Source organism: Chelonia mydas, chromosome 1 (assembly GCF_015237465.2).
Source record: "Chelonia mydas isolate rCheMyd1 chromosome 1, rCheMyd1.pri.v2, whole genome shotgun sequence".
NCBI lineage: Eukaryota > Metazoa > Chordata > Testudines > Cheloniidae > Chelonia > Chelonia mydas.
The window spans coordinates 341,135,769-341,148,298 of record NC_057849.1 but is presented as its reverse complement, the minus strand read 5'-3'; the positions used below and the strand labels follow the sequence as shown (position 1 = coordinate 341,148,298).

At 50.4% G+C, this 12,530-nt stretch overlaps 1 protein-coding gene across 1 annotated transcript in view; it reads right to left on the bottom strand.

Annotated features, from left to right (window-relative positions):
- Positions 1-12,530, bottom strand: part of LOC119566600 (collagen alpha-1(VII) chain-like) — a 110,226-nt gene that overhangs the window by 56,910 nt on the left and 40,786 nt on the right. The window contains exons 21-24 of the mRNA XM_043520930.1: positions 11,225-11,281; positions 9,599-9,670; positions 8,183-8,254; positions 6,791-6,826 (exon numbers count right to left, since the gene is read on the bottom strand). Coding sequence (XP_043376865.1) covers positions 6,791-6,826; positions 8,183-8,254; positions 9,599-9,670; positions 11,225-11,281 — 237 coding nt within the window. The remainder of the gene's footprint in view (positions 1-6,790; positions 6,827-8,182; positions 8,255-9,598; positions 9,671-11,224; positions 11,282-12,530) is intronic.

Genomic DNA, 12,530 nt, shown 5'->3' with positions numbered 1-12,530 from the left:
TCTGGACTTACAGTGCGACTAAAAGCAGAGTCTGACCCCTAGTCACTGTCTGTGCGTGGAATTTGCCAAGCTAGCCCCACGGCATTTCCACTGAGATAAGTATATTCTGCGCTGTATTTGTGTCCTGAAACCATGAGCACCCATGTCATGTGGGGGTGACACTAAGCTTTTAGACTGCGCATGTGTAACCACCCTGTGCACAGATATCTCCGGTAAGAGAACCATCCAGCCCCTGGATAAATACATGGTTATTTCCATCCCAACTAGAGCCTCATCACAGGGGCGGAAGAGGTCCACACTGGAGCTGTAACTTCCAGCATGGGCAGACATGCCTCCACTCGCTCTTGTCACGCTAGCATATTAAAAACAGCCACGTAGCCGCTGCAGCCAGGGTGGGGTGAGCTGGGCACACCAAATACGTACCTAGGGACCTGGACAGGATCGTCCTCGGGGCAGCTACTCAGCTGCCAGGAGCCCAACTTTTCGTCCAGTTGGTGACTTTGGCCTATAGTTTACGAGCAATAGGAGAAGTGGGCTACTGCATGCATAGAAGACACAGAAGGGCCTTCATTGCCTGCTTCTGAAATTCCCAAACGAGCCCCTTCAGGCTTTCTCCCAGGCTGCCCCTCAGACTGGGGAGGTATTCCCCGTCCACATCCTCAGAGCCACTTCAGTGTCCTCCTTCAGGTCCCCGGGGAAAGCCTTCCTTTGCTAGGATGTCTACAAAACCCTTAACCACGGGTGGTGGGCTGAGACTGCTGCCTACCATGCTCACCAGTGCTGACTGTCTCATTGCTTCCCCGCATCAACCAGTCTGTATCCATGTGTCGTCTCTTGGCTTATACTTAGATGGCAAGCTTTTTGGGACAGGGACCGTTTTTTTGTTCTATCTGTGTACAGCGCCTAGCACCCTGGGGTCTTGGTCCATGACCGGTGCTCCTAGGTGCTACACAAATACAACAATAATAATAATAAAAAGAGGGGAGAACAGCATTCCCCGAAGGAAGGCATGCAGAACAGTCACTAGGAGTGGGGTCCTGGAAGTGATATTTTTCCAAGGCAGTTTGTATGCAGGGCATGAAAAGAAGCTTTGAGAGCTCAGAAGGGTTGGGAGAAAGGGAGATGACAAAACATAAGGAGATGACTGGGGAAGAGGGAAGCATTTGGGGCAGGGCTGGGGAATAGTTTGATGGTGTTTAAATTTATTCCCGGAGATTTAAAATTATAGAATCATAGAATATCAGGGTTGGAAGGGACCTCAGGAGGTCATCTAGTCCAACCCCCTGCTCAAAACAGGGCCCATCTCCAACTTTACCTTTCAAGCTTCTCCAGGCAAATAAAGGCAGGGCGATCGGAGCTCCGAAAAGGGCCATTTAAAGGCAATTACTGTTGGAGTGCTGAAAATAACTACCAATAAGTCTAATGCTCAGTGGGCACAGTGATTAAAGCACTGCCTCAAACAGGTTTCAGCTCTCTGTGCAGATATTAGGTAGCACAATAGCGAAGTGATGTAGATTAGTCATGAATGCTGAGCGCTGGTCTGACGCAAAGAGATGGTTGAACCACCCCGGATCACTGCCTTCAGCTACAGCACTGGCCAAGCTTCGGGTGCAAGTCCGAGACGAAGCCCCTTTGGTTACTGACCTGCTGAAGTGAGCAAGTTGGGCATCACTTCACTCGCATCGGGGAAAGGTGCAAGGGAGGGAACGGGACTTCCTAAAGACAAGCACAGGCAGGAGACATCTGCTCGGAACAGCAGTGAAAACCCAAATAAAAGAGTGGATATGTTCCCGAGCCACAGGGTGGTTTGTAACCACCGCTCACAGGCTCACTGCCTACCGGGTTTAGAGGTATATATTTGACGGGAGGTGTCTGAGGTCAGCATTAGCACAGAGGCCTTGGTGTTGCCGACTCTCATGATTTTGTCACGAGGCTCACGATAATCACTGTTTGCCTTAAAGCTCCAGCTCCTGGAGTCACGTGGATCCGTGATGATTTCAGCCTTCAGTCTTAAAGAAAAGGTCAGCCCTCACGGCTGTGGGGGAAGGTTCAAAATGTGACCCCAGTGCACCCTAAAGGTCCAAAAAGCAGAAGGCAAATGAAAAGAACCCCACATCTATTATTGGTACATAATCTCATGATTTTATAACCAATCTCAGGATTTTTGATGACTGTCATGATTTGTGACCATTTGGGGTTGGCGATCCTGGAGGCCTTGATCTGCCAATGACAAGCGCAAGCCTCCTTTCTTCCCCCCACATACCTCTGGACCTTCTTCCACTCCATCCCCGTGCTTGCAACATCCTTGCCCACATCCCTTCCCATGAGCTCACCCGCTCCTCAGTCAAATCACTCCCCAGAAGACCCATTTACAGCAGCGGCATCAGAATAGCCTTGTAATCACATAGTCATCATATGTGTCCTTCCTTATTCTTCCCCTGCTCCTGGAGTATATATCTTCACTTGTCACTCACGTTCACCAGTGCTCAAGTCCACCAGGACCTTAACCCAGGCTCATTCAGAGGAAGGTGCTACGCTGCATCAGGTTGGCAGAACATTTTGTAAGTCCGCTTTGGCAGCAAACCTGATGTTGTTTGTTCTGCAAAGTGCCACGCACACTGATGGAGCTATGTTAATGACTGACGGTAATGTGCACCTGCTCCCTTCTCCACGAGTGCTCAGGGTAATAAAAATTGGTGCATTTGAGGAGATGCACGTCCAAGCATGACCCTCCTGGTACTAATAAGGCACTTGGCTGTATGTTCCCCTTTGGTCTTACTCTTGCTACTAAAGAGGGGTAACCTAGCATCTGGTTGGCAATGGCTCATGAGTGCAGACTGGAATCACTTGTCCGGCTCATCCCTTTTTTGCCTAGCACGTACACAAATCACGCTTGGCACTATTGCCCTCCAAGATCCATCTCTCAGTACCCATCTGCGACGGGCCAAAAGGCCCAGGGATTCTCTCTCCCGCATCTGTCATAACCATACAGCTAAGGGTAGCCTAGAATTCCTCCTTACCTGTAAGGGGTTAAGAAGCTCAAATAACCTGGTTGGTACCTGACCAAAAGGACCAATGGGGAAAGAAGATACTTTCAAATCTTGCGGGGTGCAGGGGGAAGGCTTTGTTTGGAGTGTTCTCTTGCAAAGCAGAGAAGCATCAGGTCAGAAAACTCCTTCTCCTATAAACCATCCTAAAAGTCTCTCATTTTACAAAAATTGTAAGTAAAAGCCAGGCAAGGTGTGTCAGATTATCTTTTGATTTGCTTGTGAATTTTTCCTTTGCTGGAAGCAGGTTTATTCCTGTTTTCTGTAACTTTGAAACTAAGCCTAGAGGAAGTTCTGCTGTGGTTTTGAAACTTTTGTTACCCTGTAAAATTATTTTCCATCCTAATTTTACAGAGATGATTTTTACCTTTTTTTAAAATAAAATCCTTCTTTTAAGAACCTGCCTGATTTCTCTATTGTCCTAAGACCCAAGGGTTTGGATCTGTGATCACTCTGTAACCAATTGGTTAGGATATTATTCTCAAGCCTCCCCGGGAAAGGGGGTGTAAGGGCTTGGGGGGATATTTTGGGGGAATAGGAACTCCAAGTGGTCCTTTCCCTGATTCTTTGTTAAATCACTTGGTGGTGGCAGCGTACCGTCCAAGGGCAAAGAATTTGTGCCTTGGGGAAGTTTCAACCTAAGCTGGTAGAAATAAGTTTAGGGGGTCTTTCATGTGGGTCCCCACAACTGTACCCTAGAGTTCAGAGTGGGGAGGGAACCCTGACAGCATCCGTCCTGAATTTTGGGGCTTCTGATAAAGTGGAGCCTGGCTGCAGTGCTGAAACAGGTTACGCAAAACTAAAATGAAATCTTGCCGTCCCAGCCCAGCTCCAGCGACAATACAGGTGCTCTTCCTAATGCACGAAATATCCCTCATTAACTGCATCCTAATAAGGATTATTAGCCGGCGTTCCTGAACCATGCATGTTTACAAGAAACCGATGTCCAGTGGTTATTTGTCTGGTACAGTGAAATTTGTAGATGTCAGGAAATCAGCACGATACAAAACCACACTGATGTCCAAATTGTAGAGCAGAATGAAGAGAGCGTTGGTTTGGATGCAATTTGCGAGACAAAACGACTCGGAGTTCTCAGTTGTTCCCAGTATCACCCCCGCAGCCATTCAAGAGGGTCAAGCAGCTGGTGAGCAAACTAATGACTTTAGTATGGCTAGTCATTTTCTGTGTATAGAATCTGAAGGGACTCCCAACAGTGTATCTAAACAGAGGTATGCAATTTCATGCTGGAGTCCTGCTGCGATGGACCAGATGGGATCACTGCTTTCTTGTGTACTGCTCAGGGCACATTACTTCTTTTGGCCCCAAGTCAGGAAAGCACTTAAGCACATGCTTAAACTGACCTCAGTGGCACTCTGCATAGGCTTTAAGCTAAGCACACGCTGAAGTGCTTTACTGAATCAGGGTCTTTGTCACGGGAGGCGAGTGTCAAAGGCCAGGGGAGATTAAGCCTCCCCTAACCCAGGCCGCGGCCCCACCCACGCGCTGCCCCAAGGCCCCTTTCTCTCCCGCAAAGCCAGCGGTGGCTCAGCTCTGGCTGGCGGCCTGGAGCTGGGGCTTGGCTGGAGGCCCGAGGGCAACTTGAGCCAGCAGGCAGCTCGGGGCTGGTCGGTGACCTGGGGCTGCTCAGGGCCAGCTGTCACAGCTGAGGCAGATCGGCGGGGGAGGGCTAGCTGGCAGCTCAGGGAGCAGGCCAGCTGGCGCATCTGGGGGTCGGTCTGGCAGTCTGGGCCAGCTGCTTTGGCTGGGACTCCTCCGACTGTGCGGGTGGGTGGGAACATTCGTGGTTCTGGCGAGCGAGGGGTGGAAGGGGCGGGGCCTCAGGCGGAAGGGGTGGGGCCAGGGGTTAGCCTCCCCGAAGGGGCAGCTGATGTGCCACCCATGGTCTTTGTTACACTTTGAAGAGGAATTAAAGCTTTGGATCATACACATGTAAACAGTACGAAATCCATGGCTTCCGAGAAGCTCCACGATAGTCGCAATGCAGCATAGAACCGACACGAGGAATTTCACACCAACAGGTGTGATAGAATCTGTATCTTTTTCGGTCCCAAGCCCCAGGCCCTATCACTTGAGCTAAAGGAAAACACTTTCGCACAGTAGAACTATTTGAAAAAAAGGTAAAGCATCTTTCCTGAACATTTCTAAAAGACTCTCAAGTGTCTTGCTTTGCTCAGTGTTTTTCATTGCATTTTTAGTATTTCATAAAAAAAAATTGAAATAAAAATGTCTTTTCACTTGGTGGGGAAATGCCTACTTTCGGTCACCTTTTACATTTTTTTCCCCACTGGAAACCGGTGAGGGAAAAAGTAAAGAATGGCAAACAGACGTGGGATTTTCCCACCAAAACAAAATGGGGAAAAAACTGAAGCCTTTTGAAAATTTTGAACAGAAATTTCAAAGAATGTGAAATGCTTTCCTGAAACATTTCAGTTTAGTCAAGTGCTTAGTCAAGTGGGACAGTGTTTCTGTGGAAGAGACGGCCCAGCCTGCACTAGCAGTGAGGTTCCCCCACTGAGAGCTCAGCTGAAATCACTGAGAGCTGGTGGAACCTCAAGAGACCAACGTGCAGAGGTCACAGTGGCAGGTGGCAGCAGAAGTGATGGCACAGGGCTACTGGCAACAGAGTGATGGAGTGAACGGGGGCACAACGAACAACAGTGGCCAGAGCGAACAGTGAGCAGCTGGAGGAACGAGCAAGGTACCTTCTTGCCCCCCACCTGGGAGGTGAACTCATGTGAAAGCACCTCTGAACTCTGAGTCTCCACTGACCAAGGACAACACCGGTGAGTGTTAATGAGGCTGTTAAGAATGCTGGAGACCCAACACAGTTCATGCGAACAAACATGGCTGTGGCATCGTACTTTTATGACGTCATTTTATGACGAATTGTTTTGTTTCGCTGAAATGGTTCAACCAGCTTCTAGTTTGCAGTATGTGGTCTATGAACAGAATTGAGTAGTTCTCATTCCGTCCAGCAGAGGGCACTGGTGCACATGTCCAGTAGCCAGTTCACTACAGTATATCCTTCTCAGAATTCATGTGGATGGCAGTATTCTAAGGTTTAACTACTACCATGACATATATAAGCCTGTATATATGTGACATTTTGAACACGTATTGGCTTCAGTTCTGTCCAGACAGTACACCCTGAAATGCTAGTACAGTAAAATGGGGAAATGCATATTTTAGGTGTTCTTTGATGCAAAATGCAAAGCCCTCATTAAATTGCATCTCTGATCTCACTGATCCATACAGCCACCCTCACGCTGTTCAGATCTCCCTTTTCATGCAAGTGTTCAAGAAAGTTTCACCCAAATTATTTCCTTCCTGGAGGCATCTTCTGCCTTTGAAACACGCAGCGTTAGCTGCCAGTGAGTCAGAGAGGAGCACAGTGCACATCAAAGCCACCCTTGCACTTCCACCGCAGGAGTGCACCTGAAAAAGAACACGAGGTGCCACGAGGAGGCTATTCATGGATCCCCACAGAAGGAAGGGACGTACCAAGAGCCCTCCACGTACTGTGCTCCCAGCTATCAAAGTGCTGAACGCCAGCCAACCTCAGGACATCTCCCTCATTCTTAATAACCTTTCAAGAGCCTGGTGACTGCCTGCTGAGAAAGTTGGCACTCGGGGTGCTCTCGTCAGCAGTGCACAGCATGAGGCCATTAGAGCAAATGGACATTATCCCAATGCTACTAACATGAAACGCTCTCACAACTCACAGCAAATCCAGGCAGGCCAGGTTCTCCGGGTTCTCCCTGGGAGAGAAGGAGCAATGAGTTAAACACACAGGAAAGTCACATGTGTCTCCTACACACCGTGCAAACAATTACCATTCAGTCACTTGATCCCTAGTAAGGATTCCCCTCCAAAACCCATATCATCATCGTCATTTTAGCTCCTGGAAGATCCCGAAGCACTTTGCTTGCTGTACGAATACAGGCATCGCTTATCATACTGCCAAGCTAGCGCAGCCACCTCTGGGGTGGGATGCGGCAGCTGTCTAACCGCCGCACAGCAACACGGCACACAATTTAGGATGGGAAGTGAAAAATAAAACATCTGATGGAAGAAACTGCAGGGGGAATTGAAAGTAGTTATTCAGTTCGGAGATGGAAGTAACACCGTGAACTCTTGCAAAATGTGCCCTGGGATGACAAATAGTCTGATGCCAGACGGATTTCATTTATCGTCTGAAACACAGCGGGTCTGGCTGACCTCATTCCATTTGCAATTTGATGTTCTGTGGACTTTGCCCCAACCCCTCTTATGGCAACGTGCATCCTCAGAGCACTTTAGGAACCTCAGTGAGGGCATCCAGCACCCCAGCGAGGTAGCGTTATCCCCAGTTGATAAATGGGGTAAGGGAAACACAGGGGCCTGATTCACCCTTCCAGCTGAGATGCATTCAGTGCAGGAACCTCTGCACCTGCTGGTATTCTGGGCCTGGCTGGGGGACCTGGCCAGGCTTGGTGTAAATTAGAGCAGCCCTCAAGACTGCTTCAACGTACACCCGAGCTGCCCATGTGTCTTCCTAGGAGGAGGAGTGGGGGGCTGGCACAGCCTTTCCACCGGGTCTATGATGACAAGGGAACTCACTTACACAGAGGCATTTCACAGGAAGTTGTGGAAGAGGGGGAGAAATCTGCAGACTTTAAGGCCTCTTTACATCACTAGGGACCTTAGAGCAAGGGGCCCCAGAGAGCTTGAGTGTCTCCCAAGGCCACAAAAGGAGTCAGCACAATCCCCAGGCTCAGGACTTCCTGCTTGCAGTCCCGCGCCGTGACCACTTGGAGAACACTACGGCACATGGTTCCTCCAGGACACTGACCTCGAACAAAAGTACCGGCGTGCTCTAAATGGAGTGCGCATTGGGGCAGCAAAACCTGGTGACAAGGTGACCCAAGTGGAAGCTGGGGAATGTCTAGCCTGGACCAGCACTTGAACACGGCCTGGTACAGTGCCCCCCTGTGAAGATCCTGTCTCCCCACCCCCAGCCCCCCAAACTATTCAAGATAAGTGACAAAGCCAGGGCTCAGTTGCAGTGGTGGAGTGACAAGCTACGATGGTAACCATGTAGGTTTCTCAGCATTCATTTGCACCATTGTACTAACCTTCTGTCCCACTGGTCCTCTGGCACCGAACAGGCCCATGGCCCCTTTCACACCTGCCTCACCTTTCACCCCCTAAAATCGAACACACAAACCAAGAAACTTGTTTATTCAGAAATTGCCATTTCCACTTAAAAACATACCTCGCCTCCTGCCCCCCTACACCTTTATTTGGGATTATAGATTGGGGCCTCCTCACCACGCAGTTGACACCCATGATTTCCCCAAGGGGCGAGGTTTTCCAATGTTCTCACCCTGTGGATTACCTCATGAGAAAGAAGATCCCCACACCACCACCCCATTTCCACCCTCCCAATCCCCCCCGGCTGGGTTCTCAACGGCTCATTCTGCGCCATCGTTTAGAAGCGCTGATCTAGATGTTTGATTAACAGGGGTCACTTGGTGTAGCTCTCAGAGCCCTGCGGAATCCTGATTGGTGAGGCAGGGAATTTACTTCTTACACAGCCTATGCCACGGGATCAGGGGCTGCCTCCTTTTGAGAAGCTGCAACGAATACACTGCTGGCAGCTATTGCTCCTGAACGGGCAGCCAGCGGAGGAACAGGTGGAAATGGAGGAGAATTATAATAGCATCCTGCATTTACATAGCACCTTTAAGGATCCCAAAGCACCATACAACTACACATGTGCGTAGGTGAGGGAACCAAGGCACAGCGTGCTGCATAATAGCTGCGTGGGGGGGAAGAACAGAAAAGCCAACCAGCCCGTACAGACAGCGCCATGGGATCTGCAGCAGCCACCCAAAGCAAAACCGATCTCTGTTTTTAAGGAATCATAACACCAGTTCTCCGATGACGGGGACGTTACACCATTTCCCGTGATGATATCACAGTCAACTGGCTAGCGTGTATGTGCACTGCTGCCTTCTAGTGGAGAGAATAAGAACTGCCCGACTGTTTATATAGCCGCCAAAGTAACTGCATCACTTGTGCATGGCTACACTTTGCTCCTTGTGTCAGAGACGTGCATCCTCACCAGAAGAGCTTGCACCGATTGAACTGTCAGTGTGGGGCATTGTGGGACAGCTTCTGAAAGCCAGCAACAGTCGATGTAAGCAATGCAGCGTCTACACTGTCACTGCGTTACCCTAACTACATCAACCCTGACTTTACGCTTCCTGTGGAGGTGGTGTTATTAAGACGGTGTAGTGGGCCAGTTACGTCAGTGGGAGCAAAATTTTAGTGTAGACACTTAGAGAGTTAAGTCAAAGTAAGTTGCCTTGTGTTGAGCTAACTCTGTCGTGTAGACCAGGGCTAAATGAGCCCCCGTACACCAGCCAGCAGAGTGCGTTGAGTGGATACTATGCAAGATATCCTATAGGGGGCAGCAGTGCACATGTAAGTTCTGTATATCACAAATGAAGCCGCCTAAGACCCCCAATGAATACGGCGGTTCCTACCTTTTCTCCTGCAGGCCCATCCTCCCCTTTCTCGCCTTTGTCTCCATCGAAGCCTGGCGGGCCCCGCTCACCCTACGGGATCAGACAGAAGCTCTATGAACTACACTCGCACCCCAAGCCAGCATCTTCCAAACCTAGACATGCCTCTTTGCTATGCTTATGCCAGGTGTGCATCTAAGGACCTTGCAGCACTCAGTGACCGCAATTCGCAGAGGTGTATTTCTAGGTCAAGCTTCCCCACTTTGCTGCCTGCCAGTGCTGCTCAGGGGTCAGAAGGTAGCTCAGTTCCATGCCCTCTAGGAGCTGGATTGATGCCACCCACTCTGTTTCGCACAGGCAACCAAACAGCAAAAATTATTCAGCAGCAGCTTGTACAGACACAGATAGGTATTATTAACAGCACTTGGCCCTGTGCAGCCGCAATCATCTGCAGATCTCAAAGCATTTTGCAAAGGCTAATAGGTATCATTAACCCCATTTTCCAGAAGGCCGAACCTAGGGAAGCGAGAGGTTAAGTGACTGCCTAAGATTGCATAGTGAACCAAAAATGGGAACATACCCCAGATCTGCTGGACCCCCAGTCCCACGCTCTAGCCACTGTCCCACACTGCTTCTCTGTAGACAATCAGCCCAGGATTGAAACCAGCCACCTAACGGTGAGAGGCCCTTTATGCCCTACCCAATCCCTGGAGCTATCCATCACCCCTGGCTGGGCCCTTCCTGAGCTAGCCAGCCCTCTGAGATAGTCACCAGGCTTGTTCAGTTCATCTGTGCATCAACTCAGCCAGGGCTCCCATCTCAAAAGCCACTGAACGCACAGAAACCAGAACCAGGACATGGAATACACAGGAGAGCACAAACACCAATCAAGTAGGTTAAGACGGAGGGCTGTACCACTTGGGTCCAATTCTGGCAGTTGGCTTGGTGGGGGGGGTGGATAGATGGTGCTAGGTGGCCTGTGATATACAGGAGGTCAAATTAGATGATCTGCTGGCTTCTGCTAGCCTTAAACACTGTGACTCTTGGGGTCCGTCTACACTGCTATGTAAACCCAGGGTTAGTAGAACTCGAGTTATCAGACCCTGGGTTTGCTAACCTAGGGCTTGAGTGCCTATACTCATTTGTAACCCCAGGTGAGAAATTGTTGAACGCTGGGTCCCAACCTGGGGCTCCAGCATCTGCATTATGTATTATGCAGGCCCGAGTGCAACCACCCATATCCCAAACTTCCTAACAACCTCCCAAAATGTGGCTGCTCTAGCCGTTTGTTCATGATGCAGTGTGGGGAAACGTGACTGTCCACCAGCCAAAGGGAGTCAGCCTGTGGGATACCGTTGGCAGACTCCCAGAGCATGAGTCTACACTACAAAGAAATAGGGCTTGAACCCTGGGTCCCAGCTTGACTCAGGCTCGGACCCTCCATGCCCGTGGAATCCTGGATCTGAGCCCTGGGTTAGCATGATGTGTGAGCAGATGTAAGGGGGGTGAGGCTGCTGCCTGGGTTTGAACTCTGGGCTTCTACTGCAGTATAGATATATACCCAATGACCACTACTGCAGATGAGAGAATGAACTGCTCCCAGTTACTGAAGGTAACATGCTTTCAAAGAGAACTGTCACAACCTACCGGATCTCCTTTGTTGCCTTTATAGCCTTGAGGTCCAAAAATAATAATGGGTTCACCCTAGGAAACAAACAGGCAAGAACGATGGACACACAAGCCATGATGCAGAATTGCAGTTACCATATGCCCCACTGGATAGACCGACCTTTGCTGTGAATGGCTCAGCAGACAACATGCTGGGTGATTCACACAGCAAGAATAAAGGTATCAAAATATCCACCCTGCCCCTGAGCCACAATACAGATTTCAGCTGCACGAGGCAAAGCAGGAGACCTAGGTTCATTCCTGATCTTGGGTGCGGCGCAGATGGGAGACTTCCATCCTAGTGTGGCGAGCTGGCTCCTCACCCTAGCGTGAAGCTCACTTGAAAGACGGAATAGAACGATAGTTCACGTTGATCTCCCCAGCGCTGCACTAGGACAAACCATAACAGTGACGTCTCACTCTCCATGCGTGGTATCCCATTATATAGATGGAGACGTGGAGGGCATGATGGGGTGTTCCCTCTACAGGAGCCCCGAGCAGGTTAATGTGGGCCAGAAGGGGCAACATAACCCTATTTGCTGCACCTGGAGGGGAGCCTGGGCTTGATAAGGCCTAACTGCAGATGAAGCCCTGCTAGGGAGGAGCGGGGACAGGATTATACAGCCAGCAAGTGAGAGCAGGAGGGGGCTACACAGCAGGGGCCCTTAGCCACTTTCTAGAGGGAAAGGGAATTGGTCAGGGACAAGGAGGAAATCCAGGGGGAGAGCACACCTTGGTATCCGGACCTGGACTAGGGAGTCTGGCAAAAGGACAAGAGGGGTGAAGTAGCCACGGGGAGCAGAGGAAATTCCAGTGGAAATCCAGAGATAGAGGGGTGGGGTAGGAAGGAGTTCAGGGAAACAGCAACAGGGACGAGACTGAGCAGATCTGGATTGCTAGTCACAGGGTCCGTGGGCTGGAACCCTGAGCTGCCTCCAAGCCTGGCAACTAGGAAGTGGTACAAGGCCCAGAGGTGGAAGAGAAGACCGACTGAGGTGGCATCCAGATGGCTTGTCCGGTGGGAGTTCGATACCCCAGAAAGGGGACTGTACCGTGGCCTGGCCCGGAGGGCCGAGTCACGAAGAGCGAGCACTTCGAATTGCAAAGAGAGAGACTGACAACGGGGGGGGGCCACAATGGGCAAAAGCTAATTCCTGGCCCAAGCCACAGGAAGGCTCCCCTGCGGTGAGCGGAGCCCTTTCCGCCAAGTGACTCGGCGGCAGAGCTGGGTTGGAATGCAGGAGTTCCTGGAGCAGCAGTCCCCAGCTCAGAGCACAAGACTGTC